This window comes from Melanerpes formicivorus, unplaced genomic scaffold, assembly GCF_026170545.1.
Source record: "Melanerpes formicivorus ecotype bairdi unplaced genomic scaffold, bMelFor1.0.p_v2 SCAF_34, whole genome shotgun sequence".
Taxonomy (NCBI): domain Eukaryota; kingdom Metazoa; phylum Chordata; class Aves; order Piciformes; family Picidae; genus Melanerpes; species Melanerpes formicivorus.
The window spans coordinates 7,446,880-7,466,843 of record NW_027142386.1 but is presented as its reverse complement, the minus strand read 5'-3'; the positions used below and the strand labels follow the sequence as shown (position 1 = coordinate 7,466,843).

At 61.1% G+C, this 19,964-nt stretch overlaps 1 protein-coding gene across 1 annotated transcript in view; it reads right to left on the bottom strand.

The window, feature by feature from the left end:
• Positions 1–19,964, bottom strand: part of ADAM9 (ADAM metallopeptidase domain 9) — a 31,182-nt gene that overhangs the window by 2,624 nt on the left and 8,594 nt on the right. Inside the window, exons 4-21 of the mRNA XM_068156762.1 lie at positions 19,016–19,094; positions 18,002–18,078; positions 17,096–17,285; positions 16,148–16,213; positions 15,710–15,781; positions 14,734–14,903; positions 12,099–12,180; positions 11,189–11,322; positions 9,445–9,616; positions 9,247–9,339; positions 8,567–8,762; positions 7,254–7,359; positions 6,808–6,991; positions 5,461–5,541; positions 4,901–5,006; positions 2,461–2,599; positions 1,633–1,735; positions 658–848 (exon numbers count right to left, since the gene is read on the bottom strand). Coding sequence (XP_068012863.1) covers positions 658–848; positions 1,633–1,735; positions 2,461–2,599; positions 4,901–5,006; positions 5,461–5,541; positions 6,808–6,991; positions 7,254–7,359; positions 8,567–8,762; positions 9,247–9,339; positions 9,445–9,616; positions 11,189–11,322; positions 12,099–12,180; positions 14,734–14,903; positions 15,710–15,781; positions 16,148–16,213; positions 17,096–17,285; positions 18,002–18,078; positions 19,016–19,094 — 2,241 coding nt within the window. The remainder of the gene's footprint in view (positions 1–657; positions 849–1,632; positions 1,736–2,460; positions 2,600–4,900; positions 5,007–5,460; positions 5,542–6,807; positions 6,992–7,253; positions 7,360–8,566; positions 8,763–9,246; positions 9,340–9,444; positions 9,617–11,188; positions 11,323–12,098; positions 12,181–14,733; positions 14,904–15,709; positions 15,782–16,147; positions 16,214–17,095; positions 17,286–18,001; positions 18,079–19,015; positions 19,095–19,964) is intronic.

The following is a 19,964-nucleotide window of genomic DNA, read 5'->3' as shown; positions in this document are numbered from 1 at the left end:
CCACACAGAGCACACTCAGGGAAGTGTTTGGCTTGGAAAAGGCCTCTGAGGTCACCCAGTCCAAGCTTCAGCCCAACACCACCACACCATGGCCCCCAGGGGCTACAGGCAGGAGAAGCTTCCTCTGGCTGCAGGCAGCTGCAGGGAACAGAGGCCTGGCATGCTCTGGGGTGGAAGGGAGCCCCAAAGCTCATCCAGACCAACCCCACTGCACTCACCAGGGACATCCTCCACTGGCCCAGAGCCTTGCTGAGCCTCACCTTCAACATCTCCAGGCATGGGGCCTCAACTACTTCCTTGGACAACCTGCTGCAGTGTTCCAGCAGCCTCCTCACATCCAACCCCAGTCTGCTCTGCTCTCATTTCAAACCACTGGCCCTGGTCCTGGTCCTGCAGGCCTTTGGGAACAGTCCCCCTGCAGCCTTCTTGTAGCTCCTTCAGGTGCTGCCAGGCTGCTCTGAGGTCTGCCTGCAGCCTTCTCTTCCCCAGGCTGCACCCCCCCAGCTCCCTCAGCCTGGCCCCACAGCAGAGGTGCTCTAAGCCCTCTGATCCCCTTCATGGGGATGAAGGAACCCTGCAGCTCCCAGGGCTGGGGGCAGTGCCCACAGCTCTGCCCCAGCACAGCTGCCAACAGCTGTTTGCAAGAACTCAGCCAACCTGGTGGGCAGCTTCTGTGGCTGTGGTGCCTGGTAGGGTGGGGCTGGGTAGTAAGGCTGGTGGTAAGCCTGCTGGGGAGGCTGCTGCTGGTGATGGTAAGCCTGCTGGGGAGGCTGCTGGTGGTGGTAAGCCTGCTGGGGAGGCTGGGTGGCTGGGTAAGATGGCACAGGGTAGGAGTTTGGTTCCATAGCCTAGGAAGAAAGCACAATGAGAATGTTCCCTGACTGCCCTGAGGGAGTCAGCAGCACAGATTTGGTTGGGCTGGAACCAGCCTCTGAGATCATCAGGTCCAAGCACCACTCCCACACCACCATGGACACCAACCCATGGCCCCAGGTGCCATGGCCACAGGTTTCTGGACCTCCACAGCCCCCCTGGGCAGCCTGTGCAGGCTCTCCCCACCCTCACTCTCAAGAATTTCTTCCTCCTCTCCAGTCTCAGTTTTCCCTCTCCCAGCTCCCAGCCCCTGCTCCTCACCCTGTCCCTCCCAGCCCCTGGCAAATGTCAGAGCTGCTCTCTCCCTCTGAGCAGCTCAGCAGCAGGAAGCAAGAGCAGCCTGAAAACTACCTGTGGGGAAAGCAAACCCAGCAAGGGCTGATCCCAGGCAGTGTCTGATGGGTTGCAAGTGGTGTGCAGAGGAGTGAGGCAGCTGCCAAGGGCTGGTCCCCTCCTGGGCTGGGGCAGGGGGTCCAGAGCAAGGGAAAGGGGCAGCAAAGCAGGAGAGCTGCTTGCCAGGCCAAGCACAGCCTGAGGAAAAGCTTCAGCAGCAGGAAGCTGAGGAGCTCCAGACACAGCCTGTGGGAGAGAATTCTTCTCTCTGCCTCAGAGCAAGGAGCAAACCAGCTGGGTGGAAGTGAAAAGCTAAGAGGAACAGCAGAGCTTTGATTAAGGCAAATGAAACCTCCACAAACTGCCTTCAGCTGTTAGTCAGAGCCACAAAGAGCAGCCAGGGTGAGGCCAGGTGGCTGTTCCTACCATGGGAACACCTCTTGGAGCATAAGGCATGGCCTGGGAGAAGCCTCTGTGCTGGTAGTCTCTGGAGTCAGTTTCTGTCCGTGGAGCTGGGGACTGAAGTGACCTGAAATTCACAGCAGCACAGAGGGGTTTGGCTTGGAAGAGACCTCTGAGAGCCACCCTGCCCCAGCCCCTGCAGGCAGCAGGGCCAGCTCCAGCCACAGCAGGCTGCCCAGGGCCACTGCAAGGCTGACCCTCAGTGGCTCCAGGGAGGGAGCCTCAAGCACAGCCCTGGGCAGCCTGTGCCAGTGTTCCACCAGCCTGTGCCAGTCTCTCCCCAGCCTCCCTGTGCAGAACTTCCTCCTGGTGTCCAACCTGGCTCTGCCCTGCTCCAGTTCCACACCACTGCCTCTCATCCTATCCCCACAGCCCCTTCTGCACAGTCCCTCCCCAGCTCTCCTGGAGCCCTTCAGGTACTGGCAGGCTGCTCCAAGGTCTCCCTGGCGCCTTCTCTTCTCCAGGCTGAACAGCCCCAACTCCCCCAGCCTGTGCCCACAGGGAGGTTCTGCAGCCCCTGCTCACCTTGGTGGCCTCCTCTGGGCCAGCAGCTCCCTGTGCCTCTCGTGCTGGGGTCCCTGCCCACCCCCACCAACAAACAGCGAGGAGGAAGCTCCCCCTCAGGGCAGGCTGACTTCAGCAACTCTGCCACTGCCTGGGGCACAGCACCTGTGCCAGCACTTGCCTGGCATCTTGGGCCTGGCCTATCCTCCAGGGCTTGTGCAAACAACTGAATTGTCTGAGGTGCTTGGAAAGGGCAGAGGAGAGGGGGCAGGAGCAGAGGGGACTCACGAGTGGCAGCGCGCCTTCAGCCTCCTCCAGCACCGCTTCAGCCTCTCCCTCCTGGCAAAGGCCAGGCCAGCAGCCAGCAGCAGGGGCAGCACCAGGAAGAAAAACACCAGCAGCCCATCCCTCAGGGAGGTGTCCTTGTCTGAGGGGACAATGGGAGGAGGAGAGCAGCGTTACAGGGCGGCCCCAGCTGGCTGGACAGGCTCTGCAGCTGCTGCCCTTCTCCCCCAGAGGGAAGAGCAGCTGGGGAGGCTGCAAGAGGGAGGCCCAAATGCAGCCTGATGCTCTCTTCACAGGGGTGCTCTGCTCCAGGGTGAAAGAACTGAAGGTGCCAGCATGCCCTGGGCTCTGCCAGCATGCCCTGGGCTCTGCCAGCACATTGCACTGCTGGATCAATATCTCACTTCTCTTCCACTGTATTACTGTGAAGATCTCATGAGCTCAGCTGCAAGAGAGGAAAACAGAGCTGCTGCCCTCTGCTCTGATCCTCAATCTCCCTCTCTGTGGATGCACAGAATGGGTTGGGTGGGAAGGGATCTCAAAGGTCACTCAGCCACAACCCCCTGGCCATGGGCAGGGACTCCTTTCACCAAGCCAGGATGCTCAAGGCCCCATCCAGCCCTGCACACCTCCAGGGAGGAGAATTCCACAGCCTCCCTGGGCAGCCTGTGCCAGAGCCTCAGCACCCTCCTGCTGCAGAACTTCTTCCTCAGCTCCACTCTAACACTGCTCTGCCTCAGCTTCAAACCATTCCCCCTAGGCCTGGCTCCAGACCCCCTCAGGGAAGATTCCTCTGCAGCCTTCCTGCAGGATCCCCTCAGCTACTGGCAGGCAGCTCTGAGGTCCCCCTGGAGTATTCTCCAGGCTGAACACCCCTGAACCTTGTGACAAACAGCCTTGCAGCTCACAGGAGGCACCACACCAACCCCCTCTGCCCTTGCACAAGGCCCTCTCCACATTACAGCTTGGATTTGGCTTCCTCTTTCATCCTGAGGCTGAGGAGTGAGCTTAGAGCCTCCTTCTGTCTGCCTTCACGAGGCACAGACTCTGCTGCCCTGCCCCAGGCACCACCTGCCCACCCTTCCCAGTGAGCACAGCCAGAGCTACCTTCCAACACCACCCTGTCAGGTCAGCAGAGCACCTCCTCAGGCCAGACCCTGGCCTAGGGCCCTTCCTGCAGGAAAAATGATGTGAGAAGCCCCAGACAGCAACAAGAGAGCCACAAACCTCTGCACCTCCCAGAGCCTCTCCCACACTGCCAGTGGCTTGGGTCAGGAACTACTTTTGTCTTTGCTACCCAATGGAGCAGGCTCTCTGCTCTCAACTGATCAACAGCTTAGTGCAGGAGTGAGCTGCCCCAGCCCACCCTGGCCAGGGCTTAGCCCTGCCTGCCCCTGGCTTAGCCCTGCCTGCCCCTGGAGGGCAGCTCCTCAGCTCTGCCACCACTGCCAGCAGCAGCAGGTCCATGTGGAAGAGCAGATTCACATCCCTGGCTCTGAGCTCCCATCCTCAGGCAAATGTCATGGCTTGGTCTGGATCTGAGAAGGGAAGGGGCTGCAGTTCCCAGGCCAAGGGGATTCTGGGTCCAAGGTGGCAGCCAGCCCAGTCTCTGCAGAGACCCCCAGCAGCCCCAAAGAGAGGAGGCACAACACTGCCTGAGCCAAACCCTCCTCCAGAGCTGTTGGTGAAGAGCCAACCAGCAGCCCCTCAGCCACCACCCATCAGCTGCTCCAGAGCCACCAGGCAGCCTGCACCCAGCCCAGCAGCCCCTTCCCCAGCAGCCCCTTCCCCTGCAGTCCCTTCCCCAGCAGCCCCTTCCCCAGCAGCCCCTGCCCCTGCAGTCCCTTCCCCTGCAGCCCCTTCCCCTGCAGTCCCTGCCCCAGCAGCCCCTGCCCCAGCAGCCCCTGCCCCTGCAGCCCCTTCCCCTGCAGCCCCTGCCCCTGCAGTCCCTTCCCCTGCAGTCCCTTCCCCTGCAGCCCCTTCCCCTGCAGCCCCTGCCCCTGCAGTCCCTTCCCCAGCAGCCCCTGCCCCAGGCAGCCCCTTCCCCTGCAGCCCCTTCCCCAGGCAGCCCCTTCCCCTGCAGCCCCTGCCCCTGCAGCCCCTTCCCCTGCAGCCCCTTCCCCTGCAGCCCCTTCCCCTGCAGCCCCTTACCCTACAGCCCCTTCCCCAGCAGCCCCTGCCCCGGCAGCCCCTGCCCCGGCAGCCCCTTCCCCGGCAGCCCCTGCCCCTGCAGCCCCTGCCCCTGCAGCCCCTTCCCCTACAGCCCCTTCCCCTACAGCCCCTTCCCCAGCAGCCCCTTCCCCGGCAGCCCCTTCCCCAGCAGCCCCTGCCCCTGCAGCCCCTGCCCCTGCAGCCCCTGCCCCAGCAGCCCCTTACCCTACAGCCCCTGCCCCTGCAGCCCCTGCCCCTGCAGCCCCAGCCTGCAGAGGCTTCAGCTACTTGCCATTGTAGGGAGGTCCACTGTCCACACTGCCCCCATAGCCTTTCCTGTCACAGTAGGGAGGGGCCCAGCCTGCTTCACAGTGGCAGTTCCTGTTGCTGTTGCACACCTGGAGTGAGCACAAGCATCCCAGGAAGGGCAGTGAGCACCTGCAGGTTCCACGTCAGCCACAGAAGGGCTTGGGTTGGGTTGGGTTGGGGTTGGAAGGGACCTTGAGCATCATCCAGCTCCAGCCTCCCCCCAGCCCAGGCTGCTCAAGGCCTCATCCAGCCTGGCCCTGAACACCCCCAGGGATGGGACAGCCACAGCCTCCCAGGCCAGCCTGTGCCAGGCTCTCCCCAGCCTCACTGCAAACAACTTCTTCCTCCTCTCCAGTCTCAGTCTGCCCTCCTCAGCTTGCATGGCCCCAGGTGCCTTGGCCCCCAGGGTCCTGGAGCCCCTCCAGGGATGGGGACTGCAGCAGCTCCCTGGGCAGCCTGTGCCAGGGCAGCCTGTGCCAGGGCAGCCTGTGCCAGTGCCTGAGCCCTGCTGCAGCAGGGGAGCTGCTCCCCTGCCCTACTCACCCCGTGGCCGTGGCACTGCTTCTGCACGTCGCAGTCGTAGTTGAGCACAGAGGCACTCACACACTGGAAGTGTCTGCAGATCTGGGGGGCAGGGGCAAAGGGGTGGAGCAGGACAGCACCCACTGAGCCTCCCCCTCCCCTCCCCCTCCCCACAGCTGCCCACTGGGCTCTGCAGCCCCTCTGTGCTGAGCGCTGCCAAGCCCCAACCCATCAGCCCTGCAGGAGGCCCCGGAGCAGAGGCCTGAGCTGGCCCTGGGAGCATTCTGCTTCCAGCAGGGAGCAGCAGCTGGGGGGGAGGGCCGGGGGGGGCAGGCACAGGGAGGGTGCAGGGCACAGGGAGGGCTGGGGGGGAGGGGTGCAGGGCAGAGGGGGGGCTGGGGGGGGTGCTGGGCATAGGGAGGGCTGGGGGGGAGGGGTGCAGGGCACAGGGCGGGTGCAGGGCACAGGGAGGGCCGGGGGAGAGGGGTGCAGGGCAGAGGGAGGGCTGGGGGGGATGCAGGGCATGGGGAGGGCCAAGGGGGAGGGGTGCAGGGCAGAAGGGGGGTGCAGGGCATAGGGAGGGCCAGGGGTAGGGGTGCAGGGCAGAGGGAGGGCTGGGGTTAGGGGTGCAGGGCAGAGGGAGGGCTGGGGGGGATGCAGGGCAGAGGGAGGACCAAGGGGGAGGGGTGCAGGGCAGAGGGGGGGTGCAGGGCATAGGGAGGGCCAGGGGTAGGGGTGCAGGGCAGAGGGGGGGTGCAGGGCATAAGGAGGGCCGGGGGGGAGGGGTGCAGGGCACAGGGGGGGTGCAGGGCACAGGGAGGGCTGGGGGGGAGGGGTGCAGGGCACAGGGGGGGCTGGAGGGGGTGCTGGGCATAGGGAGGGCCAGGGGGAGGGGTGCAGGGCACATGGGGTGTGCAGGGCACGGGGCAGGCCGGGGGGGTGCAGGGCACAGGGAGGGCCGGGGGCGGGGGTGTGCAGGGCACAGAGGGGGTGCAGAGCACATCCTCTGCTGGTGCTGAGCTCCCAGGCTCTCCAGCTGAGCTGGATTTTAACTGAGGGCTCCCTTCAAGCCATTTGTGTGCCCCTGGCTCCTCCTGCTCCTTGAGCACAGCAGATCCTGGCTCTCCAACTCCCTACCCCAGCTGCTCCCTCTCTACCTGAAGCCTCAGTGCCTCTTTCATGCCCTTGGCACTGCAGCCCCAGGCAGTGTGGGGGAACCCAAGAGGCTCAGCTCTGCATGAAGTGGCCTCCAAACTCCCCCCCCCCCATAATTAATGGCCACAAATATGCAGCTGAGAAGTGGATCCCCCCCTCCCAGACCCCTCCAACTCCTGGCCCCAAGCAGTCCCCCTCTCCCTGCCCCCTTACCTTCCCATTGCCACACTTGGTGCCTTCATTCACCATCCCAGGGTCTGGAACATCAGAGCCCAGCTGGAAATCCACCCCCCAGCAGGTGGTGTTCCCGATGGGAGTCAGGATGATGGCAGGTTTGATGCCAAACACGGGCATGGCCTTCACATTCTCACACTGCAGCTTCCCACACATTGCATTCCTGCAGCACACACAGAGGGGGGGGGGGGGGTTGGGGGGGCACTGCAGTGCCAGCTCCAGGAGCCTCTCACACCTCAGCTGGAGGGGAGGGAGTGAAAGGCTGGACCCAACACCAACCCCCAGCTGACTCTTTAAGCTGGAGTTGTGAAGCTGTTCTGAGCACTTCAAGCCCCACACTGAGGCTTTGCCTCAGTGTGGGGCTTGAAGTGCTCAGAACAGCTTCAGAATTGCTCTCCCCACTGCCCTGGGCTCACTCAACTCACCAGCTGGAGCACTTCTTGTAGTCATGCCCATGGAAGCCACAGTTGCCAAATCTGTCACCTTTGGAATTCACCTCAGCAAAGCAAATGTTGGGAGCTGCTTTGGCCTCTGCAAGGCAGACAGGGGGAGAAAAGTCAAGGAGGGGGGAACAGAAAGATCTCTGCCCACCACACCTCCTCCAGCCACAGCAATCATCCTGGCAGCTCCCAGCCAGCACAGAGGGCTCAGGAGCTCCAGCACAGAATGGGTTGGGTTAGAAGGAACCTTCAAAGATCATCCAGCTCCAACCCTCCCACCACCACCACCCTGCCATGGGCAGGGACATCTCCCCACCAGCCCAGCTTTGCTCAAGGCCTCATCCAGCCTGGCCTTCAACACCTCCAGGGTGCTCCACAGCCTCCCTGGGCAGCCTGTGGCAGTGTCTCCCTACCCTCACACTGTCACTGACTCTTCCTCATCTCCAGTGTCAATCTCTCCTCTTCCAGCTCAAAGCCATTCCCTGCTCCAAAGGCCCTGCCCAGCTCTCCTGCAGCCTCCTCAGGTACTGGAAAGCTGCTAACAGCTTGAAAAGGTCTTTAGGATCACCAAGGGCAAGACAACAAAGAGCTGAAAGTGTCAGCACTGCAAGGTTCCAGGTTGCAAAAGAGGCAGAGAAGAGGTCCCTGAGCACTGGGTCAGTTCTGCCCTTGGCTGTCTCCTCCTGGCTTCCTTCCAGCCCTGTCTCCTCCTGGCTTCTTTCCAGCCCTGTCTCCTGGATGTCCCTGCTGTAAGGGGAGTGAGCAGTGCAGGATTAACTCCTGCTTCAATCACCAGCCCAGCATCAAACACAGCACAGGAGGAGTCACAGAATCGATAACAAAAAAGACCTCAGAGATCATCAAGTCCAAGCTGTCACCCAGCACCTCCTGACAGCTAACCCATGGCTCTGAGTGCCACAGCCCAGCCCTTTCTGAACCCCTCCAGTGATGGGGACTCCACCACCTCCCTGGGCAGCACATCCCAGTGCCCAATCTCTCTTTCTGTGTAGAACTTCTTCCTAACCTCCAGCCTAAACCTCCCCTGGCACAGCTTGAGACTGTGTCCTCTTGTTCTGGTGCTGGGTGCCTGGGAGAAGAGCCCAACCCCCACCTGGCTCCAACCTCCCTGCAGGGAGCTGCAGAGAGCCAGCAGGCCTCCCCTGAGCCTCCTCCTGCCCAGGCTAAGCAACCCCAGCCAGGGCCTAGGCAGCACAGCTCAGCTCTGCTCCGGAGGGGCAGCCCCCGGCTGGGAGCGCCCCGGCAGCCCGGCGCGGCCCCGGCACGGCGCTCGGCCTTACTGGAGCCGAAGATGTGCTGGCACTGGGCGTCGTGGTGCTGGCAGAGGCCGTTGTAGCAGTAGGCCTGCTGGTGGTGGCAGGGGTGCCCGTTCTGCACGCTGGCATCGGGCTGGCAGAAGGGGGAGCTGCCGTTGCAGTACTCGGGCAGGTCGCACTCGCCGCTGCGCGCCCGGCACTCCGTGCCGCCGGGCAGGAGCTGCGGAGGGCAGGGAAACCACATCAGCAGGGAGGAGACCCCAGCCTGCCCCTGGCACACCACCAGGGAGCTGCTGGGGCTGGAGCAGGCCTCCAGGCTCACCCAGTCCAACCAGCAGCCCAACCCCACCGTGGACACCAAACCCTGGCCCCAGGTGCCACGGCCAGAAGCTTCCTGAACCCCTCCAGGCATGGGGACTCCACCACCTCCCTGGGCAGCCTCTGCCAGGCCCTGACTGCTCTGGCAGCAAAGAAAATTTCCCTCATCCCCAAGCTAAGCCTCCCCAGGCACAATTTCAGGCCATTCCCTCTCTTCTATCACCTCATCCTAGGGAGCAGAGCCCAACCCCCCCCAGCTCCAGCCTCCCTTCAGGGAGCTGTAGAGAGCAATGAGGTCTCCCTCAGCCTCCTCCAGAGTACACCTCAGGTGGGTGCTGGGCACACAGGATGATGCCCTCCCATGGCTCTCCTGCTGAGCCTCTTACCCTGCAGTTCCTGCAGCAGTCGCCGTAAGCACATTCGGCTCCGGGGCGGAGCCTGCACGTCCCTGGCTCACAGCAGGAATCACGCTCACACTCCTGGGAAGAGAGAAGCTCTGAGTGACAAGAAGCCCACCCCTGCAGCCCCCTGCCCAGCCAGGGCCACAGCAGGCCAGCCTGTGACACACACACACACACACACACCTTGGGTGAGCCACAGTCACACTCCTCCCCGGCGTCCACCAGCCCGTTCCCGCAGTAGGGGACGCTGTAGGTCTCATCAGGCCTGGGCATGTTGAGCAGGCAGCTCCCACCTTTGTTGAGAGTCAGCTTCTCAAAGTCCTCTGCACTGCAGCTGCTGAAGTTCATTGATCCTCTGCAACAGAGACCATGGAGCTTGTCTTTACACTGAGCCACCCCACAGGCACCCCCTCGGTTTGCACCCCTCTGCTTTCCCCACCAGCTGCAGGGGGGAAGTACTCAGAGGGGTGAGGGGTTTGGAGAGCAGATCCTGTGAGGAGAGGCTGAGGAGAGCACAGCCCTGTGAGGAGAGACTGAGGGAGTTGGGATGGTTTAGCCTGAAGAGCAGGAGGCTGAGGAGAGACCCCAGTGCTCCCTACAGCTGGTGGCTGCAGAGACAGGAGGTAGACATGAGGCTGGAAATTAGCAACAGCACAGGAGGAACTGGCCCCAAGCTGCTGCAGGGCAGGGTTAGATTGCAGGTGAGGAAACATTTCTGCGCTGCCAGAGTGGTCAGGGGGTGGCACAGGCTGCCCAGGGAGGTGGTGGAGTCCCCATGCCTGGAGGTGCTGAAGAAGGAGCAGATAGGATAGAATAGAATAGAATAGACCAGAATAGAATAGACCAGGTTGGAAGAGACCTTCAAGATCGTCGTGTCCAACCCATCAACCAATCCAACACCACCTAATCAACTGAACCATGGCACCAAGCACCCCATCAAGTCTCCTCCTGAACACCTCCAATGATGGTAACTCCACCACCTTCCTGGGCAGCCCATTCCAAAGGGCAATCTCTCTCTCTGTGTAGAACTTCTTCCTAACATCCAGCCTAAACCTCCCCTGGCACAGCTTGAGACTGTGTCCTCTTGTTCTGGTGCTGGGTGCCTGGGAGAAGAGACCAACCTTTGCCTGGCTACAACCTCCCTTCAGGTAGTTGTAGAGAGCAAGAAGGTCTCCCCTGAGCCTCCTCTTCTCCAGGCTAAGCAACCCCAGCTCCCTCAGCCTCTCCTCACAGGGCTGTGCTCCAGACCCCTCCCCAGCTTTGTTGCCCTTCTCTGGACACCTTCCAGCAGCTCAACCTCCTTCCTAAACTGAGGAGCCCAGAACTGGACACAGGACTCAAGGTGTGGCCTGGGGCCACAGAGTTGTTAGGTGGAAGGTTGGACTTGGTGAGCTCTGAGATGTTTTCCCACCTTAATGATTCTGGGGTTCTAGGAAGAGAAGGAAGCAGCCTGTGGAAGCTAAGCCCTGAGGAGCCCTGAGCCCAGCCCCAGGGAGCCCTGAGCCCAGCCCTGGGGAGCCCTCAGCCCAGCCCTGGGGAGCCCTCAGCCCAGCCCCGGGGAGCCCTCAGCCCAGCCCTCAGCCCAGCCCTCAGCCCAGCCCCGGGGAGCCCTCAGCCCAGCCCTGAGCCCAGCCCTGGGCCCAGCCCCAGGGAGCTCTGAGCCCAGCCCTGGGCCCAGCCCCGGGAAGCTCTGAGCCCAGCCCTGGGGAGCCCTCAGCCCAGCCCCGGGCAGCCCTGAGCCCAGCCCCGGGGAGCCCTCAGCCCAGCCCTGAGCCCAGCCCCGGGGAGCCCTCAGCCCAGCCCTGGAGAGCTCTGAGCCCAGCCCTGGGCAGCCCTGAGCCCAGCCCTGGGGAGCCCCTAGTTCAGCCCCCAGCCCAGCCCCAGGGAGCCCCCAGGCCTGCCCCCAGGCCCTGCCGTGAGCACTCACGAGGTGCCGGAGCTCATGATGCAGCTGGCGGCGCCGCAGTGGCAGGGCCGCTCGTCGTCGTGGTTCATGCCCAGGTTGTGGCCCAGCTCGTGAGCCATGATCGATGCAAACATCTGGATGCTGATCCTGCCAAACTGCACAGACCAGGCCAGAAGTCAGCAGGCAGCTCTGTCCTGAGGGAGCTGCTGCCCAGCCCTCTTCCCTCACCCCGGCTCTGCGTTAGCAGGACCTGCAGACCAACTGTGGCTGCTTCCCAACCCTCTGCCTGCCCCTTGTTCAGCAGCAAGAGCCTGCAGCACCCTCCCTGGGGGTGTCCAAGGCCAGGCTGGATGAGGCCTTGAGCAACCTGGGCTGGTGGGAGGTGTCCCTGCCCATGGCCATCAGTCAGGAACTGGATGATCTTTAAGGCCCTTTGCCCATCCAGGGGTTCCATGACCACGCTGGGACACTGCCTGACCCCCTCAGCTCTCCACACCAGCCCAAACCTCCTGAAACACAAACTCCAGGCCTTCTGTCACCAGTGCAGGAGCACAAGGTGACTGGGAGTGGCTCATGAGCACTCTGAGCTCACACAAGGAGGGCACTCAACCAGCACTGCCCCAGGAGTTCACAACTGAGCAAGGCAGGCAGACACCAGAGCACAGAGCCACAGCTCCCACATGCTCCTAATCCTGTCCCCTTCTCACCAGTGCTGCACCCTGAGGAGGAGGAGGCTGAGCAGATGATGCAGGCTACAGAGAAGCTGTGCTGCAGGTATCACAGAAGTACCAGAGATGGTTGAGGGCCACATAAAAGCCTCCACTAAGCCACCTCAGGCTTCTTATTAAAGAATCTGCCCTCCCAAGAAGGCTTCTGGAGGGCAAAACCTCTGATCTTGGTCACATTCACAGCGTGAGTGAAGCTCTCTCACCACATTGATGCCTCCTGCATGGCTCTTGGAGCACACTGTCCCAACATAGGCCATCCCAGCTGTGCCACCAAACCCCTTCTTCCTGCAGGCAAGGGCAGAGAGAGGAAGGACAATCAGCCTGGGGGCACAGAGACACAGTCCAGCTGCTGCTTCTGCTGGTGGGACACAGGACACTGCCCCTGCAGCTGTCCAGTACTGGCTATGAAGGGCAGTGCCAGGAGCTGCCAGGTCAGCTTTACCCTTCTGCTCACAGCTCTTTGCTCAGTTAAGAGTTTGCAGAGCCTCTCCCACACCTTCCAACAAGGCCAGGCTGGGCAGAGGGCCTTGAGCAAGCTGCTCTAGTGGGAGGTGTCCCTGCCCATGGCAGGGGGTTGGAACTGGATGAGCTTTAAGGTCCCTTCCAACCCAACCCATCCTATGAACCTGTGGCAGAAGGGCCTTGGTGGCCTGGGTTGACAGCTGGAGTCCTTTCCAGGATCCTCTGAGCCTCTCTCAATCTGAGGAGCTCCTGGGTCCACCCTTGAGCCCATTTTGTCTCCACTGGCTGCTGGCTGCCTTTGCCCTGCTGCCCAGTGCAGAGATTTCTTCCCTTGTCAGCTTCCTCCCATTGCTCTTGGCTTCTACAGAGCCCTCACAGCTCAGGCACTCAGCACCACACTTCACTTTCAAGGGCTTGAGAAGGTTTTTCAGCCATTTCACTCCCATCACCTGGACACTGATGGAAGGCAAGGGAGCAACCACTCTGCCAGGGGCAGCTGGGCTGTGACCCTCATTCCAGCCCATTCCCTGTTCCCTGCCTTGGGCAGTGACTTCCCAAGGGCTGTGCTGTCTGCAGGAGAGGGAAGTGTCCAGGGACACATGTCCTGGAAGGAGGGCAGGGATGACAGCTCAGGAGGCTGCCTGCCAGCTTAAGGACACAGGGCAACACTAATGCCACATCTCAAGAGCTCAACCTGTGCAGCTGGCTCCTGCATTCCAACTGCAGGATCACTTTTCCCCCATTCCAAAGCCATGCCCTGCAGCAGGCAGGGAGTTCAAGTGGGAAAGGCCCTGGAGGGCTTAAACCCAACCAGATGACCCTGGCAAGGAGCCATCCATCAGTTGGGAAAAAGGATTCTCTCCCATTTGGTTCCTTTCCTGTCCCACGTGCCCTGCAAGGCTTTACGCTGTGCTGGGGGCAGCCCCCGCGGTGCATGCAGTCCCCGTGCCGCGGTGCATGCAGCCCCCGTGCCGCGGTGCATGCAGCCCCCGTGCCGCGGTGCATGCAGTCCCTGTGCCGTGGTGCATGCAGCCCCCGTGCCGCGGTGCATGCAGTCCCTGTGCCGCGGTGCATGCAGTCCCTGTGCCGCGGTGCATGCAGTCCCTGTGCCGTGGTGCATGCAGCCCCCGTGTCGCATGCAGTCCCTGTGCCGTGGTGCATGCAGCCCCCGTGCCGCGGTGCATGCAGTCCCTGTGCCGCGGTGCATGCAGCCCCCGCGGTGCATGCAGTCCCTGTGCCGTGGTGCATGCAGTCCCTGTGCCGTGGTGCATGCAGCCCCCGCGGTGCATGCAGCCCCTGTGCCGTGGTGCATGCAGCCCCCGTGCCGCGGTGCATGCAGCCCCCGTGCCGCGGTGCATGCAGCCCCTGTGCCGTGGTGCATGCAGTCCCTGTGCCGTGGTGCATGCAGTCCCTGTGCCGTGGTGCATGCAGCCCCTGTGCCGTGGTGCATGCAGTCCCCGTGGTGCATGCAGCCCCCATGCCATGGTGCATGCAGCCCCTGTAGTGCATGCAGCCCCCGTGCCATGGTGCATGCAGTCCCCAAGCCGTGGTGCATGCAGCCCCTGTGGTGCATGCAGCCCCCACGCCATGGTGCATGCAGCCCCCATGCCATGGTGCATGCAGCCCCTGTGGTGCATGCAGTCCCCATGCCATGGTGCATGCAGCCCCTGTGGTGCATGCAGCCCCCGTGCCGTGGTGCATGCAGCCCCTGTGGTGCATGCAGCCCCTGTGGTGCATGCAGCCCCCGTGCCATGGTGCACGCAGCCCCCGTGTTGCACGCAGCCCCCGTGCATGCACTTTGCATTCAGGTAGCCCTGACAGAGGAGCTGCCTGCAGTCTCCACGTCACGGTGCATGAAGTTCCCATGTTGCATGCAGTCTGCATGTTGTGTTGCATGCAGTTTCCACTCAGATAACCCTGATGAAGGACTTGTATGGAGTTCCCACGGTGTGTTACACCAAGCTGCCTTGCTTTGCCTTGCCTTCCCTTCCCCATCAGGACTCTCTGAGTGGAGCCTTCCCCCAGCACACCACAAGCACTGCAGGGCAGGTGGCAGAGCAAACCCAAGCCCTCAAATCTTCTTTGTCAAGAGAGCAGCAAGGGCCCCGAGCCGGAAGTGTGACAGAGACCCTCCCAAAGCTGCCGAGGTCGGCAGCAGGCAGCGGCAGCTCCGGGCTCCCCACGGGCAGCAGGGCAGCCAGGCTGGGAGCTGAGGCGCTGAGGAGGGCAGGGAGGGTGCTGAGGACGGCAGGGCAGGGGCTGAGGACGGTAGGGCAGGGCAGGCGCTGAGGGGGGCAGGGCAGGGCAGGCGCTGAGGGGGGCAGGGCAGGGCACTGAGGAGGGCAGGGCGGGCGCTGAGGAGGGCAGGGCACTCACAGGACGAGCTGGGCGCTGTCGTGCCGCCGGCGCAGCACCAGGTTCCTCTCGCGCCACTGGACGAAGTTGGCCAAGACGTCGCCGGCCGCCCCCGCGGTGCTGATGCTGTTCTCCAGCTTCCAGATCTCCAGCCCCACCAGCACGATGCGGATGTTCAGCGCCAGGTACATCTGGGAGGCACAGCCAGGGAGAGCGGCGTCGGAAGGCACGGCCGCACACCGCGTCCCTCCGAGGCCATCCTGCCCGAGCCCTGCAGCGGCAGGGCCAGCTCCAGCCACAGCAGGCTGCCCGGGGCCACAGCAGGCTGCCCGGGGCCACGGCAGGCTGCCCGGGGCCACAGCAAGGCTGAGCTTGAGTGGCTCCGGGGATGGGGCCTCAACCACAGCCCTGGGCAGCCTGCTCCAGTCTCTCACCAGCCTCCCTATGCAGAACTTCCTCCTGGTGTCCAACCTAACCCTGCCCTGCTCCAGTTTCAAGCCATTGCTCCTCATCCTCTCACTCCAAGCCCTTCTATACAGCCCCTCCCCAGCCTTCCCCCAGGCGCCCTTCAGATACTGGAAGGCTGCTCTAAGGTCTCCCTGGAGCCTTCTCTTCTCCAGCCTCATCTCTCCCAGCCTGTCCCTATAGGGGAGGTGCTCCAGCCCTCTGCTCATCTTTGTGGCCTCCTCTGGACCCTCTCCCATTCTCGAGTCTGATGACCTGCAGGTGAGTTTGGAGCTGGAGAAGCTTTCACAGCAATGCACTGGCCAAAGCCCAGCCAGCAACTCCTGCACCGCTCTGCAGCCCTGCTCCTCGGGCACGACTCCAGCAGGCAGCAACACAACAGCCAAGGAAGAGCTTTGGCTCCTGGCTTGCTCAAAACCTTCATCTCACTCTCATCAAAGCAGTGTCAGCAGAGGGGAGGTGGAGCTTCCCGGGGTGGAAGTTGAGCCAAGTGCCCAGAGCTGCAGGGTGCTGCAGGGTAGCTTTGACTTACACTGTCCAGGAAGTTTGCCAGCTGCACCATGTGCTCTCTTACTTCTGTTTCACTCTTCCCAAAGTCTTCAAACTGCAAGACAAAGAAACTCAGTCATGGAAAAGATGAAGACAAGAGCTAGGAAAAAGGGAGGAAAAGCCCAAACTGTAAAACCAGGAACATGAGAACTGCTCTGGGCTGCCTCCAGGCCTCCTGTCAAGGAGATGCTGCTCAAGGGGGTTGCACCACCAGCCCAAGATGTTTTCCTCAGATGCTTACTCTGCCTCTCTGATAGTTGACTCTCCCCATGGAAAGCACTGCACAGAAGGTGTTTGCTCACTTGCAGGCTGGCAGATTAGCACAGCCTTGGCTGAAGCCTTTCAACCAGTCATGAAGACCCAAGGACTTTCCAAGCCACCCCCTGGGGAGAAAGAAAGGAAAGCAACACCCAGTCCTCACCTTCTCTTTGTCCACCACTATGAACAGCTCCACATATCTTGTTTGGTGTAGGACTGCCCTCTTCCTCTGCAGAAAACAGCAAAGCATTTTAGCCAACTTCAGTTTGCATTCGAGGGTAAACAAAGAAGCTCCAAGACACTGTCAGATTTCACTTGATCCAAGGCATGGCTTGGGACACACCCCAGGAACACCCTGCCAAGATGACAGGAAGCCAAAAGCAAGACTCCCACAGAAGGATGACTTCCCTGTGGTTCACACTCAAATTCAGCTGCACAGAGCCTTCTCCATGGCACAGCACTGTGCCCTTCTGCCCATGAAGGCCCATGGGCTGCATGAGGAATTGTGGCCAGCAGGTTCTCCTCCTTTACTCTACCCCAGTAAGACCACATCTGGAGTACTGTGCCCAGTCCTGGGTTCCCCAGTTCAAAAGGGACAGGGATATGCAGGAGAGAGTCCAACAGAGGCTATGAGGATGATGAAGGGCCTGGAACATCTGTCTGAGGAGGAAAGGGAGAGCCCTGGGGCTGCTTAGTCTGGAGAAGAGAAGGCTGAGAGGAGGTCTTAGTGATGGTTACAAACATCTGAAGGGTGGAGAGCAAGAAGAAGAGGCCAGGCTCTCTGTGGTGGTGTCCTGTGACAGGACAAGGGGCAAGGAGCCTCTCCAGTGAGTGCTCCTGCCTTCAGAAGCTCTGCCCATGATCATCCCTGGCTGCCTCAGATGCTCCTGGGGGTCCCTGGTTCCGTGGCCCCAGCTCACCGCCCTCGCCGCGGCGCGCAGAAGCAGGAGGGAAGTGCAGCTGCTCCCTGGGGGCAGCTGAGGTCTGCAGCAGCACAGGAAGCCCTCTGAATCCCAAAGCTTTGAGGTATGTGTTAAGCCCCAGGGAAGCTGATAAGCTGCTTCCAGCCCTCCCAAAATGCACGGTGGGGAGAGAAGAGTGGAGCACTCACCCGCAGCAGCTGGGTCATGCTGGGGTGGTGACTCCCCTCTGCATGGTCCTTTGCCTGCTCTCCAGTGGCCACTCCACAGGTGCTGGGCTCCTGCCTGACGTCCTCCAGTCGATACAAGATGTGTTCAGAGCCAGCAGAGGAACCCATGGGCTCAATGCCATAGGTGGTGTTCCCTATGGTCACCAAGCCCCTAAGATGGGGGAGAGTGTGTGAGGAACTCTTGCCTTAAGCCCAGAGGGAGGTCACCCAGATTTGTACAGCAGAGAAAGGAGCAATTCTTCTTGGCTAACCAAAGGCATGGCTCCCTCTCACTCCCTGCAGCATGATGTGCCTCATGTCAAGCCTCAGCACAGCTGCTCCCAGGGCAGGGCCTCCCCAAGCACACTACATTGTTGAAGGAGTCTGCACTGCCCAAAAGCTCAGCCCCAGGCCTTGAGCAGAAATGCCTCAGGTCAGCTCCTGCTGCCACTGTGGTGCCTGACACGGCACTGCCAAAAAACCCCAAGCCTCCAAGGACAAGGAAATTAGCTGAAAGCAGGGAAAACTGCCCAGCAAAGTGCATGTGCAGAAGCCTGAGGGGCAAAAAGTGCAGCCTGGGCTTTGACTCTTCTTGTTGACACCACGTGCTGCTCCCTGGAGTGAGCATCCATCCAAGGCAGAGAAGCAGCCAAAGCTTGTGTCAGAGAACAGCTTCACCCTGCTGACAAACTGCAGCTTGCTTAATGCCACTGCAAGTGGCTCTGAGCTGTGTGAATAAAGGCACCACAGACAGGCTGCAGCCTGGCCCTGGCCCATCCCTCCCTGCCTGGCTGAGCAGCAGTTAAACATCAGAGCAGGAGTTTTGTTTCAGGCTCAGCAAGCTGTGACTCAGGTGACAAAGGGAACACAAAGGAGGAGTTGTGCTACCTGAGCCCTGAGCAGGTGCTGACAGCAACCACAGAATCCAGGCTCCCCTCCACATATCCCTGGTAGTGGCAGTGATCCTGGGTGGGAGAACAAGGGCAGGTTACACACACACCTCCCACAGGTGTTGCACACCCACTGGGAGCTCTGGCTGGCTGCACCTCCACCCTGAGAGCCACAGAACCACAGAATGCACTGGGTTGGAAGGGACCTTTAAAGGTCATCTACTGCACCCCACTGCAGTAAGCAGGAAGCCACTGGCACAGGTTGCCAAGGAGGCTGTGGCTGACCCCTCCCTGGAGGTGTTCCAGGCCAGGCTGGATGAGGCCTTGAGCAGCCTGGGCTGGGGGGAGGTGTCCCAGCCCATGGCAGGGGGGTTGGAACTGGACAAGTTTAAAGGTCCCTTCCAACCCAATCCATTCTGTGAGCCAGTAACTGCATTTCTTGACGGTGAGCCACCCAGCTCTGAAGCTCTGTCCTCCACCCTGCCTCAAATATTCTGAGGACAGCCCCTCCCTACTGATCTGGGCCAAATCACCACACTCAGTCTGCTAGAAAACAGCCCTGCAAGGCTGACTCTCACATGTCCTCTCCCTGGCAGGGACATGACAGGCACCTGCCACAGCAGCCAGAGTGTGGCCAGCAGGAGCAGGCAGTTGGTGGAGTCCCCATGCCTGGAGCTGTTCAAGAACCCTGTGGCCATGGCACCTGGGGCCATGGTGGTGCTGAGTTGCTGGTTGGCCTGGATGATCTTAGAGACCTTTTCCAACCCAAACAGCTGCATGATTCTGTGCCTCTGTACCTGACAAACAACAGAGCATTTCTTTCCCAGAGAGAAGCAGCTTTTAATCACCTCCAGCCAAGCAAACACAGGCCTGTGACAAGCTTCAAACTCAAGGCTCCTCAGCAGCAGGAGTGCAGAGGTCTAACAGTGCTGTCATGTCCTGACTCCCTCATCCTGCAGGGATTCAGAGCTCAAGGCACCTTTAGTAAGGGATGAGAAGAAAGAAATCCTACCTGGACATCTGGATAGTCAGATTGCAACTTCCCCTCCTCGCTGTAGGTATAAACAGTGAAATCTTTGGGCAGCAGTTCTCTGCACAGGAGGGGAGAAGGAAGACAATGGCAAATCACTCCCTGCCTGTGGCACAGGGCAGATCCTAAAGCCTCATCAATATGTCAGTTGGATAAGGAAGCATCCCCAAGGAAATCCCCTCCAAATTAAGAGAGGAGCTGTGCTTTCCCCCAGCACAGTCCAAGAGATCACAAGTGTGGAACTGGCAGTCTCCTGACCCCAAGCCCCTGCCCCTGGCTAAGTGAAGCAAGCCTCACACCTCTCTCAGCTGTGCTGAAGCTTTGCTGCCATGCAGAATAAAGCATGACACAAAGAAGAGAGGCAGCACTCAGCCCTGCTGCACCTGACCTCTCCTCCCCACTTGGGGAAGGAAGCCTCCCACGGCCCAGCCTGCTGCCCCCGGGGCACAGCCCCTGCCACACAGGAGCTGCCTTCCCACGCTGCTGAGGGGCAGGCCTTGCCAAGAGGCAGCTGGAGATCCCCAGGGGCTTGTCCATTCCACTGCTTCTGCCTCCTGTCTGTCAGGAGGGCACTTGGGAGAAGCAACAGCCTGAGGAGTGGTAACTTGCTGCTGCTGCAAGCAGCTCCTTCAAAATGAAGCTCAAGGCAGACAACTCCTGTTTTGTCTGGCACTTATGGCTGTCAAGGCCTGGGATATGAAGTCAGCTTCCTCATTTATTAAGTGTTCCTCTGCCACTGAGACAGGAAAAAAACCCCAACAAAACAATAAACAAACCCCTGAAGAAAGCAAAACTGTTTGCTTGCAGTGCAGCTGAGTTTGTTGACCTTCAGCTGTGAGCGGAGAGAGTTATCTCTGCCATGCCCCAGATCCCCCTGAGCAACCTGCTGCTTCCTTCTTTTGAGGGGATCACCAGGGCTGGCTGCAGCACT